Raw genomic sequence first — 15,123 nt, 5'->3', positions numbered from 1 at the left:
CCCAGGCTCCTCAGGACAGCAGCACAGCCCTGGGTGGCAGTGCCACCACCTCACTCACTCCATCCATCCCCCTGCACAGCTGGGGGCAGCTCCTGGCACAGGAGCACAGCTGCCACTCTTTCAGGGCAGAGCTGGCTGGGAGCTCTTGAGTGGCTCCATTTCCTTCACATAATGGGAGAGGAATATTCACTCTCTCTGACAGGAGCAAATGTAAAAACAAGGGGGCCCCCAGGGATCTGTGGGTGAGGTAATGTGGCCTCAAGGACTCAGCTCTTAGGGGACTCAGAATAAGCTTCTCTGGAAATGCAAATCACTAAAATGCTTCATCAACTCATTTCACAATGATTTATATTTTTAAAAGCTGTAAATCTGTAAATGTTTACTTACTAGTAAAACCTGGAGGACAGTGGACTTACCTTTTCTATCACTGCATCATGGACAGGAAGCTCCTCTGGACTGAAAACAAAGATAAAGTTTACATTAGTCTTGGTTGTTCTTGGCACAAAATCATTTCTCTATAGGCTCTTACAAGTCAGCACTTAGACCAGAAATTTGTAGTAACAAGTGAACAAGAATTCTGAACTGTAAAGAACCAATATGTTAAGTACAGAACTAGGATTTTAAATCAAAATAGTTGCATAACTTAAGAAAAACATTGCATAGATGAAGAAAACTTTTTTCTTCTATAAAAGCACTCTTTGCTGTACTACTGAACTGAAATCCAAATTATTTTTGTTTTGCTTTCTTTGACCATACTATAGTTAGCTGATTTACCAACAAAATTAAAAAAGTTTCCTCCTTTACTACTGTGCTCAAGGAAAGGCACTGAGACTTTGCTTGGCTTAGGAGAGTTAACTCACATGTTCTCAAAACTACAAATCTCACTCTAAGTAACAAGCAAGAAGTAGCAGGAAAAAATTAGTTTTCTTACTAGGTACCTAATTAATACTAAAAATTGAAGTCTTTTCACTTCTTATCCTAAGCCTAAAAAGGCAGCTTGGGAATTGAAAGCTTTGACCTGATACATCTTCAGACTTTTCATTCCTTTCATTTCATTCTGAGGCCACTGACTTCTGTTTTTCTTAGCAAAGAAATTTGTGCTTTTCCTCTCAAAAGCAACTGGACTGCCTTGATGCCAAGAGAGCCTGCCTTCCCCTGCAGCTTCTGAAAACACGGCAGCTCAGTTGTAACAAGCAACTCCCTTCTGCTCCTGAGGGCAGATAAATAACACACCCACCACAACCATGGTTAAAAGGGACTAAAACACAGGAAACACGTGAAATGCTTCTAAAAGTTCCTACTGAGTCTTGATATTATGAAAAAAAGCCTCATACCCACATCATTATAGCTTTCTACAGCGAAAATATTCACCACCAGTGTTTGAGACCTGGATGCACTCTGTGCAAGGGTGACCTTGGTGAAGGCTGCAGTCAGTGCAAGAACACTCTCATGCAAAATGCTTGAATTGAATTCAATCTCATTGCATTTATAAGATGCTGTCTCAGATTCAAAAGTTATATTTGAATAAAGAAATACAGAATGAAGAAATGCATTTGAACCACTTCATCTAATGGAAAAACCTGCTCCCATCATCACCTTCACAGACAAGTCTAACAACACACACAAGTCAACACACACACCACACACAAGTCAAATTTTCCAGTCCACAGCTCAGAAACTGATTTTAAAATCAACACTATTGCTTTTGAGCAGCATTGCAAAAAGCAGAATTCGTTCATTTAGAAGCACTTAAATATCTGAAAGCTTTCTTGCTGAATAACAACGTAATCAAAAAATCTCTTGATCAACATCTAACACACTAGAAACAACCTCTAGTCAGTGTTATTTGTAAATATTAACAAAATTATAGTAGTGTGCATGCTCTCATATAACTAAATCAGCTGAAAGCAGGTCCTTTGTATGCCAAGTATTACTTAGAAATTCTGGAAAACTTATTTGAAGTGGAAAGAAAAAGCAAGGGGGAAGAAAAAATTCAATTTAACACAATCTGCTTGGGGTGGTTGTTGTTTGGTTTGATGCACAGAGACTGCTAGGCCTTCTCACATCACTTAAAATTTCCAATTCTTCAGTGACATTTGCAGGCCCAGCCTACCCTCCATGAGCCTCCCACAGCAGCCTCATTCTTCCAGCCCTAGGAGGTCACACCAGCAGCTGGCTGGGCACACAACAAACTCTTTTTTCTTTTTCCTGCAGCCTGCAAGGCCAGGATCTGCCAGCTCTGCATCCCTGTGGACTCACAGCGGCCACAGCAGCTCCTCTGCTGAACTGGTACCACCTGACAGCTCCTCCTCACACTGGCAGGGAAGCTGATCACAGGAAAGATTAATCAAATCTTACTTTTCACAAAGGAAGAATGAGTTCTAGTGATTTATTAAGGAATGGCTCTCTGCTAATTTTGTGAGTTATCATCAGTGTACAAAGAAAAGGCATGGCTGAACCTCCTGAGCAGGAAAAGGCTGCCCTCATGTCCTGCTCATTATTTTTTTGAGCTGCTGCACTGCTATTCCACAGCAGCACATCAAGGCAGCCCCTGTTTTTATTCCCCAAGATGCTGCTGAGCACCTGGCAAACAGCACAGAAGGCAAATGAGTGGCCTGGGGCTGCTCAGAAACTCGCTGGACAGGCAGGAGTTCCTGGAGATCTCCCTCTCCATTAACAAAATGGCATCAGCTATGCCCCTATACTCACTTATGGAAATATTAAAATCTACCCTGCAAGGACTGAAGCAAAGGCAGTGCAGGCACACAAACTCTCTCAAAGCCCCTACAGGCTACTTTAAATAAATATATTTCCATTTAGTGTGTTTTCTAGGCAGAAGCCTTAGAGATTTTCTTTTATTAGGTAGGATCTGACACAAAATCAATTAATGTCTATGAATCTGTTATTTTATTGTACTTTCTCTTTTTCCTTTATAATGATGCATCTTTTCCTTCCTTCCCCAGCCAAGCCAATGTAATATTGTTACACCTTAATTATTTCTTTAAAAAATGAATCTTCTCCAACCATTCCCAGTCTGTTTAAACTTGCATTTCTCTATGGTTTTTATCTGCATACTTCACCAAATAATAAAGGGAAATAGTGAACAGTATTAACATAATATAGCTATATTCTGCCCTAAGATGACTTTTTAATAGCTGAAGTAATATTCATTTAGGGGATCCAGAGAGAACAGAACTGATTAACATAATTAGCTTGGAACCATACAATCCTGGATATCCAAGAGAGAAGTCACAGGGATACCTTTAACTGAAGTCATGAAAATTAGGACTCAGCATAAATGAGATCTTAACACTCTGCTGTCCCCACTAAATAAAATCTGAATAGGTAAAGTCAGCTGTTGAATGAGCCAGGAATTAGCAATCATTACACCTGGTTTGTGAAGACAAGAGCTCCCAACTGCAGCCAGGTGGGACCCCAACAGCAGCTCAGGGCTCTGTCACTGCCAAGCAGCTCTGCAGCCACAGCACCAAAAAAAGGGCTGAAGGTCTCCTCTCCAGGCCTGGGAGCTGCAAACCACTGCAAGATCAAAGCCCAACCACACTGAGGTGCCTGATGGTCACCCTACTACCAGGTTCCTCAAAGATGTCTCACTGGAGTAAAGTAAATGCTGGATTCCAAGTAAATGCTGGATTCCAAGGTCTGACTGGAAGTCAGGATCTCCACCCATGGCCCTCACTGGTGGTGACCTGCAGCACCAGCCCAAAGCCATCCTGCCATCTTTCAGTCTGGACTATTTCCACCTTCTGCTGAGTCTCTAAGGTCAAAGACAAGACTTCAGTTATTAAACCTGATCGAAAGTGCCTTTTCTTATTATGTTGTAAGAGATGAATGGATCTTACATCTTTAAATCCACCACACTGGCTAACACAGGTTTTCATGAATGTTTCAAGAAAGCTAAAAAAAAATTATGTCAAATGTATGATCATCTGTCAATTTAGACCATTAAATATGCAGATCTATGGTTCTGACCATTACAGCATGTGTTGTAATTAACCTCCTCAAGCAACAGTGGTGGTTGAAATAAATTGAAAAGTCTAAGACTTACCAAGCTTACAGTCCCCTACCCACTGCTGCTGTTTAAATCAGTAATCTTTAAAGAGCACTTTGATGTATTTGTTCAATACAAACACAAGGAAAGACTTTCTTATATTACATACTCAACAGATTTATTATTCTCCTACATTTGTATTTGAATCCCAAGTATGTTCCCTGCTGACTCCAATCACAGCGTTTTCCTGTTTCTGGTTTGGCTTAAGTTTAAGAAATGTAAAGCCTCCTCTGTCCTTTGCAGCTTCAGGTGAGGAAGATATTTAGTGCAATAATCAACCTTGGTACACCAGTCATCCCAGAACTCCAAATTCCAGAGGATCAATTCATTACTTCACAGTTATAAGCTGGACAAGGTCTAACAACAAAATTTTCACTGGGGGAAAAAATGTGGCAAAAATTGACCACAATAAGACCTAAAATACTACAAAGCCTGAAGAACTGTAATGTTCAAAATCTTTTGGTATGTTATATTTTTATTTATCAATTTCTATTTTAGAACTGACCAGGGCACTGTGAAGAACTTTGGGGCTTGTTATCATGAAATATTTGTGGGAATAACTGTGATACACACAAGTCATCTAATTAAAAAGTCAATTACATTCAATATTTCTATATTACTGAACCCAGTGTAACACAGACATTAAAAAGATTTAATCTTCACAAAGCCTGCCAAGCAGTACCTATGCAAAAAGTTTTCTCAAACTATTACTAAATTATTCTCTCATGCTCTCCTCTAAGTGCAAGAGCATCACCTTGTACCACTGCACAGAGTTTCATTTTAAATTAAAAGTATTTAAAAATCATATTTGGTGTCACATTTTCAATATAATCTGGGATAAGTTTCTTGGAGAACACTGATCTTTGTGGTCTCATTGAGTTAATAATGAAGAAACAAATGTTGTGCATTCAGCTTGTCATTTGTGACACACTATGAAGTGTCTAAATCCACGAGGAAAACATGCTTGCTATTACTTATTTTGAAGGAAGTATTTTAAAAAATTTTTCAAAACAGCCATTTGTATCATTTTGAAACCTTCATGATCAATAAATTTGTGAGGAAACATCCACAAAAACATCAGTAAGGTATAAAACTCAAAACCAAAAGTGATGTGAAATGAATTTGTAAGAGTGATCACACACAGGTAAGGTATGAGAAGGGAGGAATTCACCTGACAGGTGTCTGAACACAATGAGCTTCAGTACAAATGGAGTTGTCTTGCTGTACAATATGAAACTCAGATTGCTGAAGTAACAACTTGCACCATTACAGTATCCAGATATATCAGGAAAAAGTAAATCTTCCCAAACAGGTACAGCTTTAAATTGTGTGATTTGTCAGGAGTGAGTTGTAGGAGTCTATGGCTTTACTAGACACAAAAAAATGAGAATATTCACAGTGGGAAACCAATTCTACAGCAATAAACACACTAACAAGGTGCTCCATTGGGTCTGCCTCCCCTCAGTGTCTGATGCATGGCACACAGAGCTGTCAGGGCAATATGGACCATTATGGATATGTACAACAGGGCCTGGCAACAGAATCACCTTCAAGGTAATTTGCAGAGGAATCCTGACTATGAATACTGCTTTAATCTTCCAGCTTTTCAAAGGAAATTAAAGCAAAATTGTTATTTTCAAAATCAAGAATATATGGAAAAGATTTCTGGAAATATTAAGGAGAAGATAAGAAAGCTGTTGTTTTTCACAGATAAAATTCTATGGCTCACTTCCCTCTTTCTATCTCACAATGTACTTACAAACTCACAATTCTGATTGAGTCTGTCTCAGAATAATTGGAACTGTGCTACTGTGATCATTCACTTGGAATTTTCACTGAACAACCTCTGCACAGTATGGGTGTAGTGACTACAGCAGATTAAAAAACAGCTTTCAGAAGTTTTGTTAAAATTCATAAGCAAGCCAAAGCAATTAATTAACATATGGGATAAGCCAGTGTGACATTCCACAATATAATTATCAGGAAACATGCTGCAAGAAAGAATTTAATGCTGGCAAAAGGTTGGACCACGTGATTTTGTGACTAGGTTTTATTTGCAATTATTATTTGTGGATTCTGTGGATGTTGCTGCCAATTTGCACAGCCCAGTGCCATGAACATGTAGCTCCTGTCCAGAAAGCCTCAAGCAATGTGAACTGTAAGAGATGAGACAAAATAAAATTCAAGTTTTATCAAATTCAACTAAATCTCAAAATGGTGACTTTTTGGTAAAGTACTTGGCTGCTTGAAAGATGACTTTGTTAAGTTTTTATTGCCAATATGAAAAATTATCACGAAATTCATAGCAAAAAGCACAGAACTGTATTTTCACTGCCAAATGCTAAAAATATGTGCTGTCCTCTCTTTTTAGTGGAAAGCTGTGTTCTATATGAAAACTTGAAAGTTTCCCCAGCATGGAACCAGAACACCTTTGAGAAAATTTATAATCTGCTGAACAGAGCACATCAGCATTTCTAGTGATTTTTGATGTCACTTTAATTGCACATAAATGAACACTGAGGTTAAAAATGTCTTCTCAGAATCAAGTTTTTATAGAAAGATAAAAATTAGCCTAAGCTACTTTAAAATTCCCAAGAGTCTAAAAGGCAAATGAAAGAGAATGCCTTGCTTCTAATTTACATTTGATAAATGTCTAAAACACCTAGGATTTTCTCCTTAAACACATAGCTCCTGTTTTGAAGTACTGCTCAAAGGTTCCTTCCTGTGCACATCACTTACACCATAAATTAACAGAGATCCATGGTTTGCATTTTGGCAGCTCCATCTGCATTAAAATTCATGTGCTATGCAAAGCATATTTGAACATGAATTACCTAAGATGGGATTGTTCCAGCAATATCTACTTGTTCACTGCTGAAGTTCAAAGCATTCTGTACCTACACTTGTTTCTTTGAGAAATAAAACTTCAGTGGTCTCAAATCCCATTCTGGTGGGTCCTTCACTGGGTCAATGAAGCAGCATCTTGGCACTTCTAAAAACTGTCCCCCTTTAGCATCCTTTACAACCTGGGCCACTCTGGCCATTCCCTACATTCAGCTACATTCATCTTCTGGAAATGCTAAATTTAGCAGGAAATAAATGAGGTAATAATGATCAGGCTACCTACTTATGTTTTAGAGCTTAAGCAATAACTCAGAGCCATTGCATATCTCTTTATGAATGTTGTATAAATTAAACCATATTCACATAGTCAATCATTTTTTTCAGCTCTGCTACCTAATAGCTCTTTTCATACAAGGAAGTACTTTATGAATTCCTAGTACACACTGGATGATCTTTTACTGAAATCAAGCAGCAGCAGCTGTTAACAAAAAACCACATTATTTGTCCTTAGTTGGCAGAATTATCCTACAACTTATTTTTGTGTTTGCCATCAAATCTGCAGGATTGCATTCACCTCATTTCCTTCTATATCTGCAGGGGATTGCTGAAGTGACAGCCTGGACTAACTCAGCTGAAAGAATGGATTTAAAATTCAAATTTCAACTCTAGTCCTAAGAATAAGCTTAGAATCAAGCTAAGCCAAAGAAAGGGGTAATACTGTGACACAGATTTAGGAAAGAAAAGAAGCTCATTCTGAATTACAGCAAATAACAACAGAACATTTCCTCCTTCCACAGGATGACCATGCATGAAATGAAAGTGAGAGAAGAACCACACACTAGATCACCACAACAACACAAGGGGAAAGGAAAGACAAAAAAACTAAAGAGAAGAACATCTTAAATAGTGTTGCAAAAGAAATGAAATGCACAGTCCAAGAAGTCACAGAAAAATTCATTGGTAACTTCTAGATACATTAACTTCTAGGCACTCCCTCCTTCTGGTGGAGTCCTACCACTAAATACACAAGTGATGTGCAAATATATGCAATTGCAAAGCTCACAGGTGACCAGCAGAGAGAAGATCCTTTGCTTCATCTGGTTTGGACAATTTCCATGAAACAGCTTTGAAAAAACAATCACTATTGCCCATCAGTCTGACAAAGAATACGTGTTAAAACAGCAAGTGTGAGAAAAAGTGAACAACAGAGGCACTGAAAACTTCCTTGTAGTAACCAAAACACCTTCTAAAGCAACACTTCTGACCACATGCTCTTGCAAAAATGAGACTTCACTTTAAGGAAGCAAATCCTGCAAACTGCCATGCACAGCTCACGCTTTTGGACACAAGCTCAAATGCATGCATGCAAAGACTCACAACACAACCTCCACCAAAATCCACCACAGACAAATCCACAGAGCAGTGTTCACTTCCACCATGGAAGCAGAGCTGTAAACTCAGTCAGAATGGACAGAACTAAGCAAATTTTACAGCAGCTGCAATGCACTCTTCCACTGTCAAGGATGTTGAAATAAAATTACCTATTTATCCTGGTCTCTGAACCAGCCTCACCACTGCACAACTGCATAGTAAGCAAGGATTCATTTCAACGTAGCAGGAATTCCTAACTGATAAATAATGTGTTCACTGTGTTTTCAAAACAGGTTTTGTCATACAGAAATGCAATTAAAATATTGTAAAAGCAGTTCCCCTTGAAAGCATACAAAGAGAAAAAGAAAAAAAAAAAAAAAAGTTGTCTATTGCTAGGAAAAAAGACCTAAAAAAAAGCATTTTGAATCTCAATAAACAGCCCAAGAAAACTACCACTTCTCTCCAAAAAATAAAGATAATATCCTCAGGGTATATCAGGGCAAAAGGAAAGAATGTTAAACAGAGCTGAAATTTGTGGGGTTTTTTTAACAGCAGTTCCTCAATATGATTAGCAATGAATATTCAGCAGCAAAATCAGTCAAGGCAAGTGTGTCACATATTAGAAGGCAGAATCCATGACACATAATACAAAATTCCAATGGAGAGAAGAGAATTCAGCAGAGTTCCCATGGTAAATCTTTATAATGCTTCATGAAAAATTCTAGACAGTCAAAATGAGGCATATTTGTATACTTAGGAAAAAGAGAAGAGAAACACAACTTTTCTCTAATAAGAGAGATCTGAACTTTTTTTTAAATAAAGATTTGACTTTGGCAGCTGAAAGAGGCAGAGCTTGGCACACTTCTTCCCAAGGGAGGGAAGAGTTCAGCCCCTCTCCTGACAAGAGGGTCTGACCCTCTCTCACAAAGCTGAGAAGAAGAAAATGACAGCAAGTCCCTGCTGAATGACCAGCAGAAATAAAATGCAGTAAAACTGACATTTATAATTGCAGTGTTAGGAATAAACATTTCATTGCTATTTCAGCACATCACCACATCACTTAACATGTTTGGCAATATTTGCTGTGCCTAGAAAATTAAGAATTGTGGCTCCATGTCACTGTGAACAGTAACTTTGCAACTCTTCTTGTAGCCTTGGAGCTCTTTCCTTGAACTCTGATGTGCAGATTCATGGCCTTAAAAGGAAATGGCTTTAAACTGAGACAAAGGAGATTAGATTAGATATCAGAAAAAAAATTCCACTTTTAGGGTGGTCAGGCATTGTAACAAGTTGCCCAGGGAGGTGGTGGAGTCACCATCCCAGGTGTTTAAGAGGCTCCTGGATCTGGCACTGGGTGATGTGGTTTGGTGGTTATGGGGTTCCAGTGATGGTGCTGGGCTTACTGCTTGTCACTTCCAACCCCGATTCCATGACTCTCCTACTAAAACTTTGAAATTACAATTATATAAAATCTTTTTTTTTCTTTTTGAATGTCACTTAATTATTACCAAATTACATCAACCATGCTTTTCTTTCTTTCTTGTTCGTTCTTTCTTTCTTGTTCATTCTTTCTTGTTCTTTCTTTCTCTTACCCAAAATCTCAGCATAACTTCTTTTGCTGCCAAGAACCCTCAGAGACCTGTCCTCACAGCTCTTATCAGCAGAGAATTCACTCATGTACCCACCCAAATCAGCACGAAGAGCTGTGCAAGAGTTATTGCTCTTGGCCATGAGGTTCAACAGGCACACAGGAGAAAACACCAAGGAATGCACACAGAATACTTCAGAGACAAGGACTATTTTCCAGCAAGGCTACATACAAATTACCAAGAAACAGAATCCAAGAGAGGATAACTGGTTGCTCACCCTGTTAAAAAGTTCAGGGTAAAATAATAATACTGAAGGAAAAAAAAATCAATAGCTTCATTTGGAGATATTTAATAGAGTATCTCATTCCTTGACTGAGCCCTCAGTTTCTCTGCTCCCCTAACTCATTTTTGGAGCATGCTGTAGGAATGCACTGGAGCTAATAAAAATGCACTGGGTTTTCTAAAGAGTGAAGTTTGATGGAAAAGAGCAGGTAGGTCTCATGTCAGCAAAAGGAAGAATGAATTCTGCTATTTGAAAAGTGCCTCTGGCAATGCAATAATCTCCATCATTAGCAAACTCTTCTCAAAGCATGTTCTCTGCTTTAACAGGCTCATGGGATAAAGACTAAGGGTGTGAGTCACATTCTCAGCTGCTGTGAATTAGTACAATTCCATCAGAATCAGCACAGAACTGCAGAGCTACTGTAAGTGTAACACAAGAATCTAACCCAAATTTTGGAGAGAATCTCATGAATGGGGTGAGGGGCAGACCACACCTGTATTTTCTACCACTAGTACTTCTATTGTACCACTCCTCAGTCTTCAGGGGATAAAAACCCACTTGAACAACCTTGCAAAATAAACCTCAATTCTGCCCAGTCTCACCATGCTGATCCTGGAATATTTAGCACCATAACAGCATCTTCCACACTAAATATATATCCCCAGTTTCCATTTACTGAGCAGGTAGTAAAAGGAAAAACATGTGTAAAGTGAATCACCCAAGTCACACAAATTGTGACAATCTAAGTTATTGCTATAAGATAACAAGTATTAATATAAGTTAACACAAACCTTAATAGTAACAAGGTCTGCAAAGAACTGATATGGTGCAGGCTGAAGAAATAAAAGTACTCTTTAATTTTCTGAATGATGTCATGTCTGCTATGATTTTCACAGCTCATCACCAAAAGTTACCCAGAAAAATTCTGTTGCTGGCATTCATCAGGGAACAATGGAAAGAAGAAAGTTTTTGGGAAGTTGCAGTAAGTAAATAGCAGTTTTTTCTGTTATTTGTATTTCATAAATAAATATTCATGTCTGAACACTTAAAACACTTTCTACACCAAAACACTTTCTACCTTCTGAAAATCTTCTTAGCTTTACTATTTCCCACAAGTATTTAGGTCAGAATCTGTATTTCCCAATGAAGAGTAGTAAAATTTGGACTTTAGCTGTACCTGCCCCAAACTCCAAAAACTGATTTTTTTTTTTATTTTACTTAGAAAAAGAAAACTGTGATCTTGAACTGTTTTCTTGTAAAAGAAAACAGAACATCTCCTTCTCAGCTGGGTGGTATACAGAGAGAGAAATATAAAAGAATCAGCAAGAATATAAACACACAAGGATTGCTTTAAAAGACTAGATAACATAAATCCTAATTTACTGCTAAAAACGAAAAGGGTGGGACATTTTATTTTTTAAAAATATTTTTGCTTGGTCCCCAAATGGCTGAAAGACTGAAATCTGTATTCCAACAGGTACCAAAACAAATTGGTATGATGGCTGATATTTCTTCTTCAGGGGGATGCTGTTCAATGCTTTACAAATTTCAGTACAAAGCCCCTCAGGACCTGGAGTACATTGCCCAGGGTATGTTGGTGATGCTGCTCAGATTTGCCCAAATTTCAGCTTTCTGTGCCATTTGGCTCATCCTGCTCTGACTTTTGGCCTGGTGCTGAAAGGGCCCAAAGAGGATCAGCTCTTTAAACTGCTGCTGACCTTTACAGTTGCAAAATGCTGTTCTCAGCTTCTCCCCTACTTCAGGATCAGGACAAAGTTTGGGCTGTTTTGCAAACTTCAATCAGCCAATGCTCTTGAGACCATTCAACCTAAACATAATGTGGGGCAGGGAATCAAGTTATTTTGTCCTTGTACTTAACCGGAGAGTTTAATAAATACAAAATAAAATACAAATAATAAACACAAAAATAAATACAAGGATATACTCAAGAATATATGTTATATATTCGTGGATATATTCAAGGATATATTAGCAAATGTATGTGTTCCAACTATAGTCAGTTAAAGCTTAAATTCTTATTTACTTAAACAAACACTGGCATTTGAATTTCTTACTTTCTTTTACTGTCTTAAGACCTCCAATAATTTTTTAGCTATAAAAATAACTCATAAAATTGTCACTTCTAAATAGACAAATCAATATAGACATTACATAAACTGTCAGTTTAAAGAAATAAAATACCTTTTAAAACATTCCTAGTTGTAGTAGGGAACTTGTTATCACCCAAGGAATAAGGTATTTATTTTAGTAGCTTTTTTATCAATTCCAAAGCAGCACCAAATCAACTAAATAATTGCAGGAGGGGGAAGGGGGAATTCCCAGAGCCTGAGGCATTACTGGAATGCCTGCTATGAGCTTCAAGACACTCAGAAACTCCTCCAGGTTTTTCTTTTTCCCTGAATGTACTCCCTTATCAATGACTGCTGATAGAAAAAATGCAAACAGAAGTTATCTACAAGGTAAAGAAAAGGGATGGTGAAAGAACAGCCCACACTGAAAATACTGAGGACATTTAAATTAAAACTTAGCCAGGTTCCAAGATAGGATGGAGAGGAACTGCTTTTTTGGGGGGTGCAGGGTCAACATTCATACAATGCTGACCAAAAAGATACAACATATCCAACAGGAGGGGGGAAAAGGAAAAACTGAGCAAACAAACCCAATTTTTTATGAATACCAAACACATTCCTCCTTTTTTCATTTTCAAAATCAGCTTAAACAGTTTTTGTTATGACTATCTGTGAAGAGATCTTAGGCATTTCTCCCATTCCTAAAATACTTGATTGCAGAATCATCTGTTACAGGCTAAGGCTTCTCTGAGCCCTGTGGGAGCCCCCAGAGAGGGATTGCTGGGCTTCCATCAGCTCCAGCACAGCTCAAAGCCTCCATCTCCAGTGCTTCCTAGAAAAAACCATCCCATCTTATCAAAATACTGGCACACCAGATATACAGACACTGGTGCTGGATTTCAGAGGGAAAAATGCTCATTTTCAAATTGAATGGCACTTTTCACATCAGCCTGACTGCTCAGCAGTCCTGCACTGTCATGTGGAATCAGCAGCAGGATTTTCACTGGAAAACAAATTGCACTGAATAAGGACCATGCCTGAGGCTTTTCTGGGAAGGGATATTGCTGCTTTTTTTATATATATTTTTAGATTTATTGGTAACCACATTGAGCTCGTATGAAACTGGTCTGCTCTGTCAATTCTCATGGTCATGACTAAGACAACACTGACGTGGGATTCTCTGAAAGAAACATTACAAAAGTTAATAGTTTTGGGGTTTTTTAATAGCCTATTCCATGTTATATGAATATTTATTTAATTGATGCATTAATTCAATATATTATTCCATGTATACCATATATATCAGGTGACATGTACACCATGTATATCTGCATTAATTAAGAGGAACAATATGAACTGGAAAGAGAGAAGAGACTCATGGAAGGGGATGTTGAGAATATGGTTGGAGTAGAGAAACACCATGTCAGGGTGGGGGAAGCCACGTAAGACACAAGGAGCAGAAGGAGAAAATAAGCAAGAAACCAGGAGCAGCAGAAAGAAGTCATCATGTGCAGGAGCTCCTGCACTGCCTGCCAGCTGACCAAAGGAATTGGGGTGATGCAAGGCTAACCCAGGACAAAAATCAAGAGAAGTTTGTCCTGGAGGCAGAGGGGAGAGAGGTGTTTGCTCTAGGTGCCTGACACAGGGCTATGGTTTGGGGTGTTCCCTAGCCAGCACCCAGGTCAGCAGCCAGAATGTCATTTTACCTGGCAGTAAATGATGAGAAATTCTCCAAGTTGAGTCTGGTTTGCCTGCAACACCCCATGGCTTAAATAAACCACAAGCCACCACTTCCCTATAGCCTTGCAACAGTAGCTGGTAAAGGCCAAGTTTTCTCCAATTCAGCTAATAATGAGAGCTTCACTCTTCTGGTTCCTGCATGCCTCTACTGTACAATTTATGTTTGCAGTAGAGTAGCTCGAAACTGCTACAATTTAGTCAGTGCCACTGAACAAACTCCTCCTAGCTGCATTTTGTTTTGCACACTCTGCTGTTGAACACCTCAAGAGACAGTCCCCTTGGGCTCCCCACAGGTTATTTCACAGCTTAGCTTTGCTGGAAACCTTCTTCCTACATCCAACTTCCCTCTAAAACTTCCCTTTATTCATTTCAAATAAGTCTCAGTATTATAATGCTCTGCTACTTCTCACTGAATACACTTTCTTGTTCCCTAAATTCATTAAGTATTAACTCAGCTATATTTTTTTTGTTTTAAATAGCAATATTAATAACCTGTCCATACCACTTTCCTTTTAATATCCAAAGTTAACTAGAACATTCACATTCATTTGCAGAACTGCAAAATAAAGTACTGCAGCAAACAAATTAAATTGTGTTCTGAAGGCAGCAGCTACTAAAAATTTAGGACAATATTGGGTAAAGATGGACCTAACTCTTGTAAGCAGTAAATACTACATCACTTAGAGTTGACCAAAGATACCTCAACTGGAGCCTTATAAAGAGGTTAAAGTGACATATTTTACTTGGAGGGAAATGTTTCATCTGTTTCCAACCACAACCCAATTTCTCCACTGGTAAATAAAAAGGCACTTTCCCTCTACCTCTCAGTCCTCTGAGTTAAACCTGAACCCACATCTACTGGTATGGCAGGAAGACAACAGAAGGTTAAGTCTTCAGGTCCCTTAAGTTTACAAATTCCCAGTTTAACACACAAATAAGGACACTGGGACACCACAAGAATTGCAGATTGAGACCAAAACCACTCTTGAAATGTCTCCAACCTTTACATTCTCCCATATTCTACCCAGTGGCAAGTCACACATGCAGCCTGAGTGCTTCATTCCCTCAAAATTATCTTTTCTGCCCTATCAGCAATCAGCTGAACTTTGAATGGCCCCTTCACAGAGCCAAGGAAAG

The 15,123-nt window shown here is 38.6% G+C and overlaps 1 protein-coding gene across 4 annotated transcripts in view; it reads right to left on the bottom strand.

Annotated features, from left to right (window-relative positions):
• The window catches only part of USP6NL (USP6 N-terminal like), a 115,853-nt gene that overhangs the window by 40,639 nt on the left and 60,091 nt on the right, over positions 1 to 15,123 (bottom strand). For all 4 annotated transcript variants that reach the window (XM_064703036.1, XM_064703037.1, XM_064703034.1 and 1 more), the window contains one exon: positions 417 to 456. In XM_064703036.1, the coding sequence (XP_064559106.1) occupies positions 417 to 456 (40 nt within the window). The remainder of the gene's footprint in view (positions 1 to 416; positions 457 to 15,123) is intronic.

This window comes from Zonotrichia leucophrys, chromosome 1A (genome assembly GCF_028769735.1).
Source record: "Zonotrichia leucophrys gambelii isolate GWCS_2022_RI chromosome 1A, RI_Zleu_2.0, whole genome shotgun sequence".
Classification (NCBI taxonomy): domain Eukaryota; kingdom Metazoa; phylum Chordata; class Aves; order Passeriformes; family Passerellidae; genus Zonotrichia; species Zonotrichia leucophrys.
This window is presented reverse-complemented; position numbering and strand designations above follow the sequence as displayed.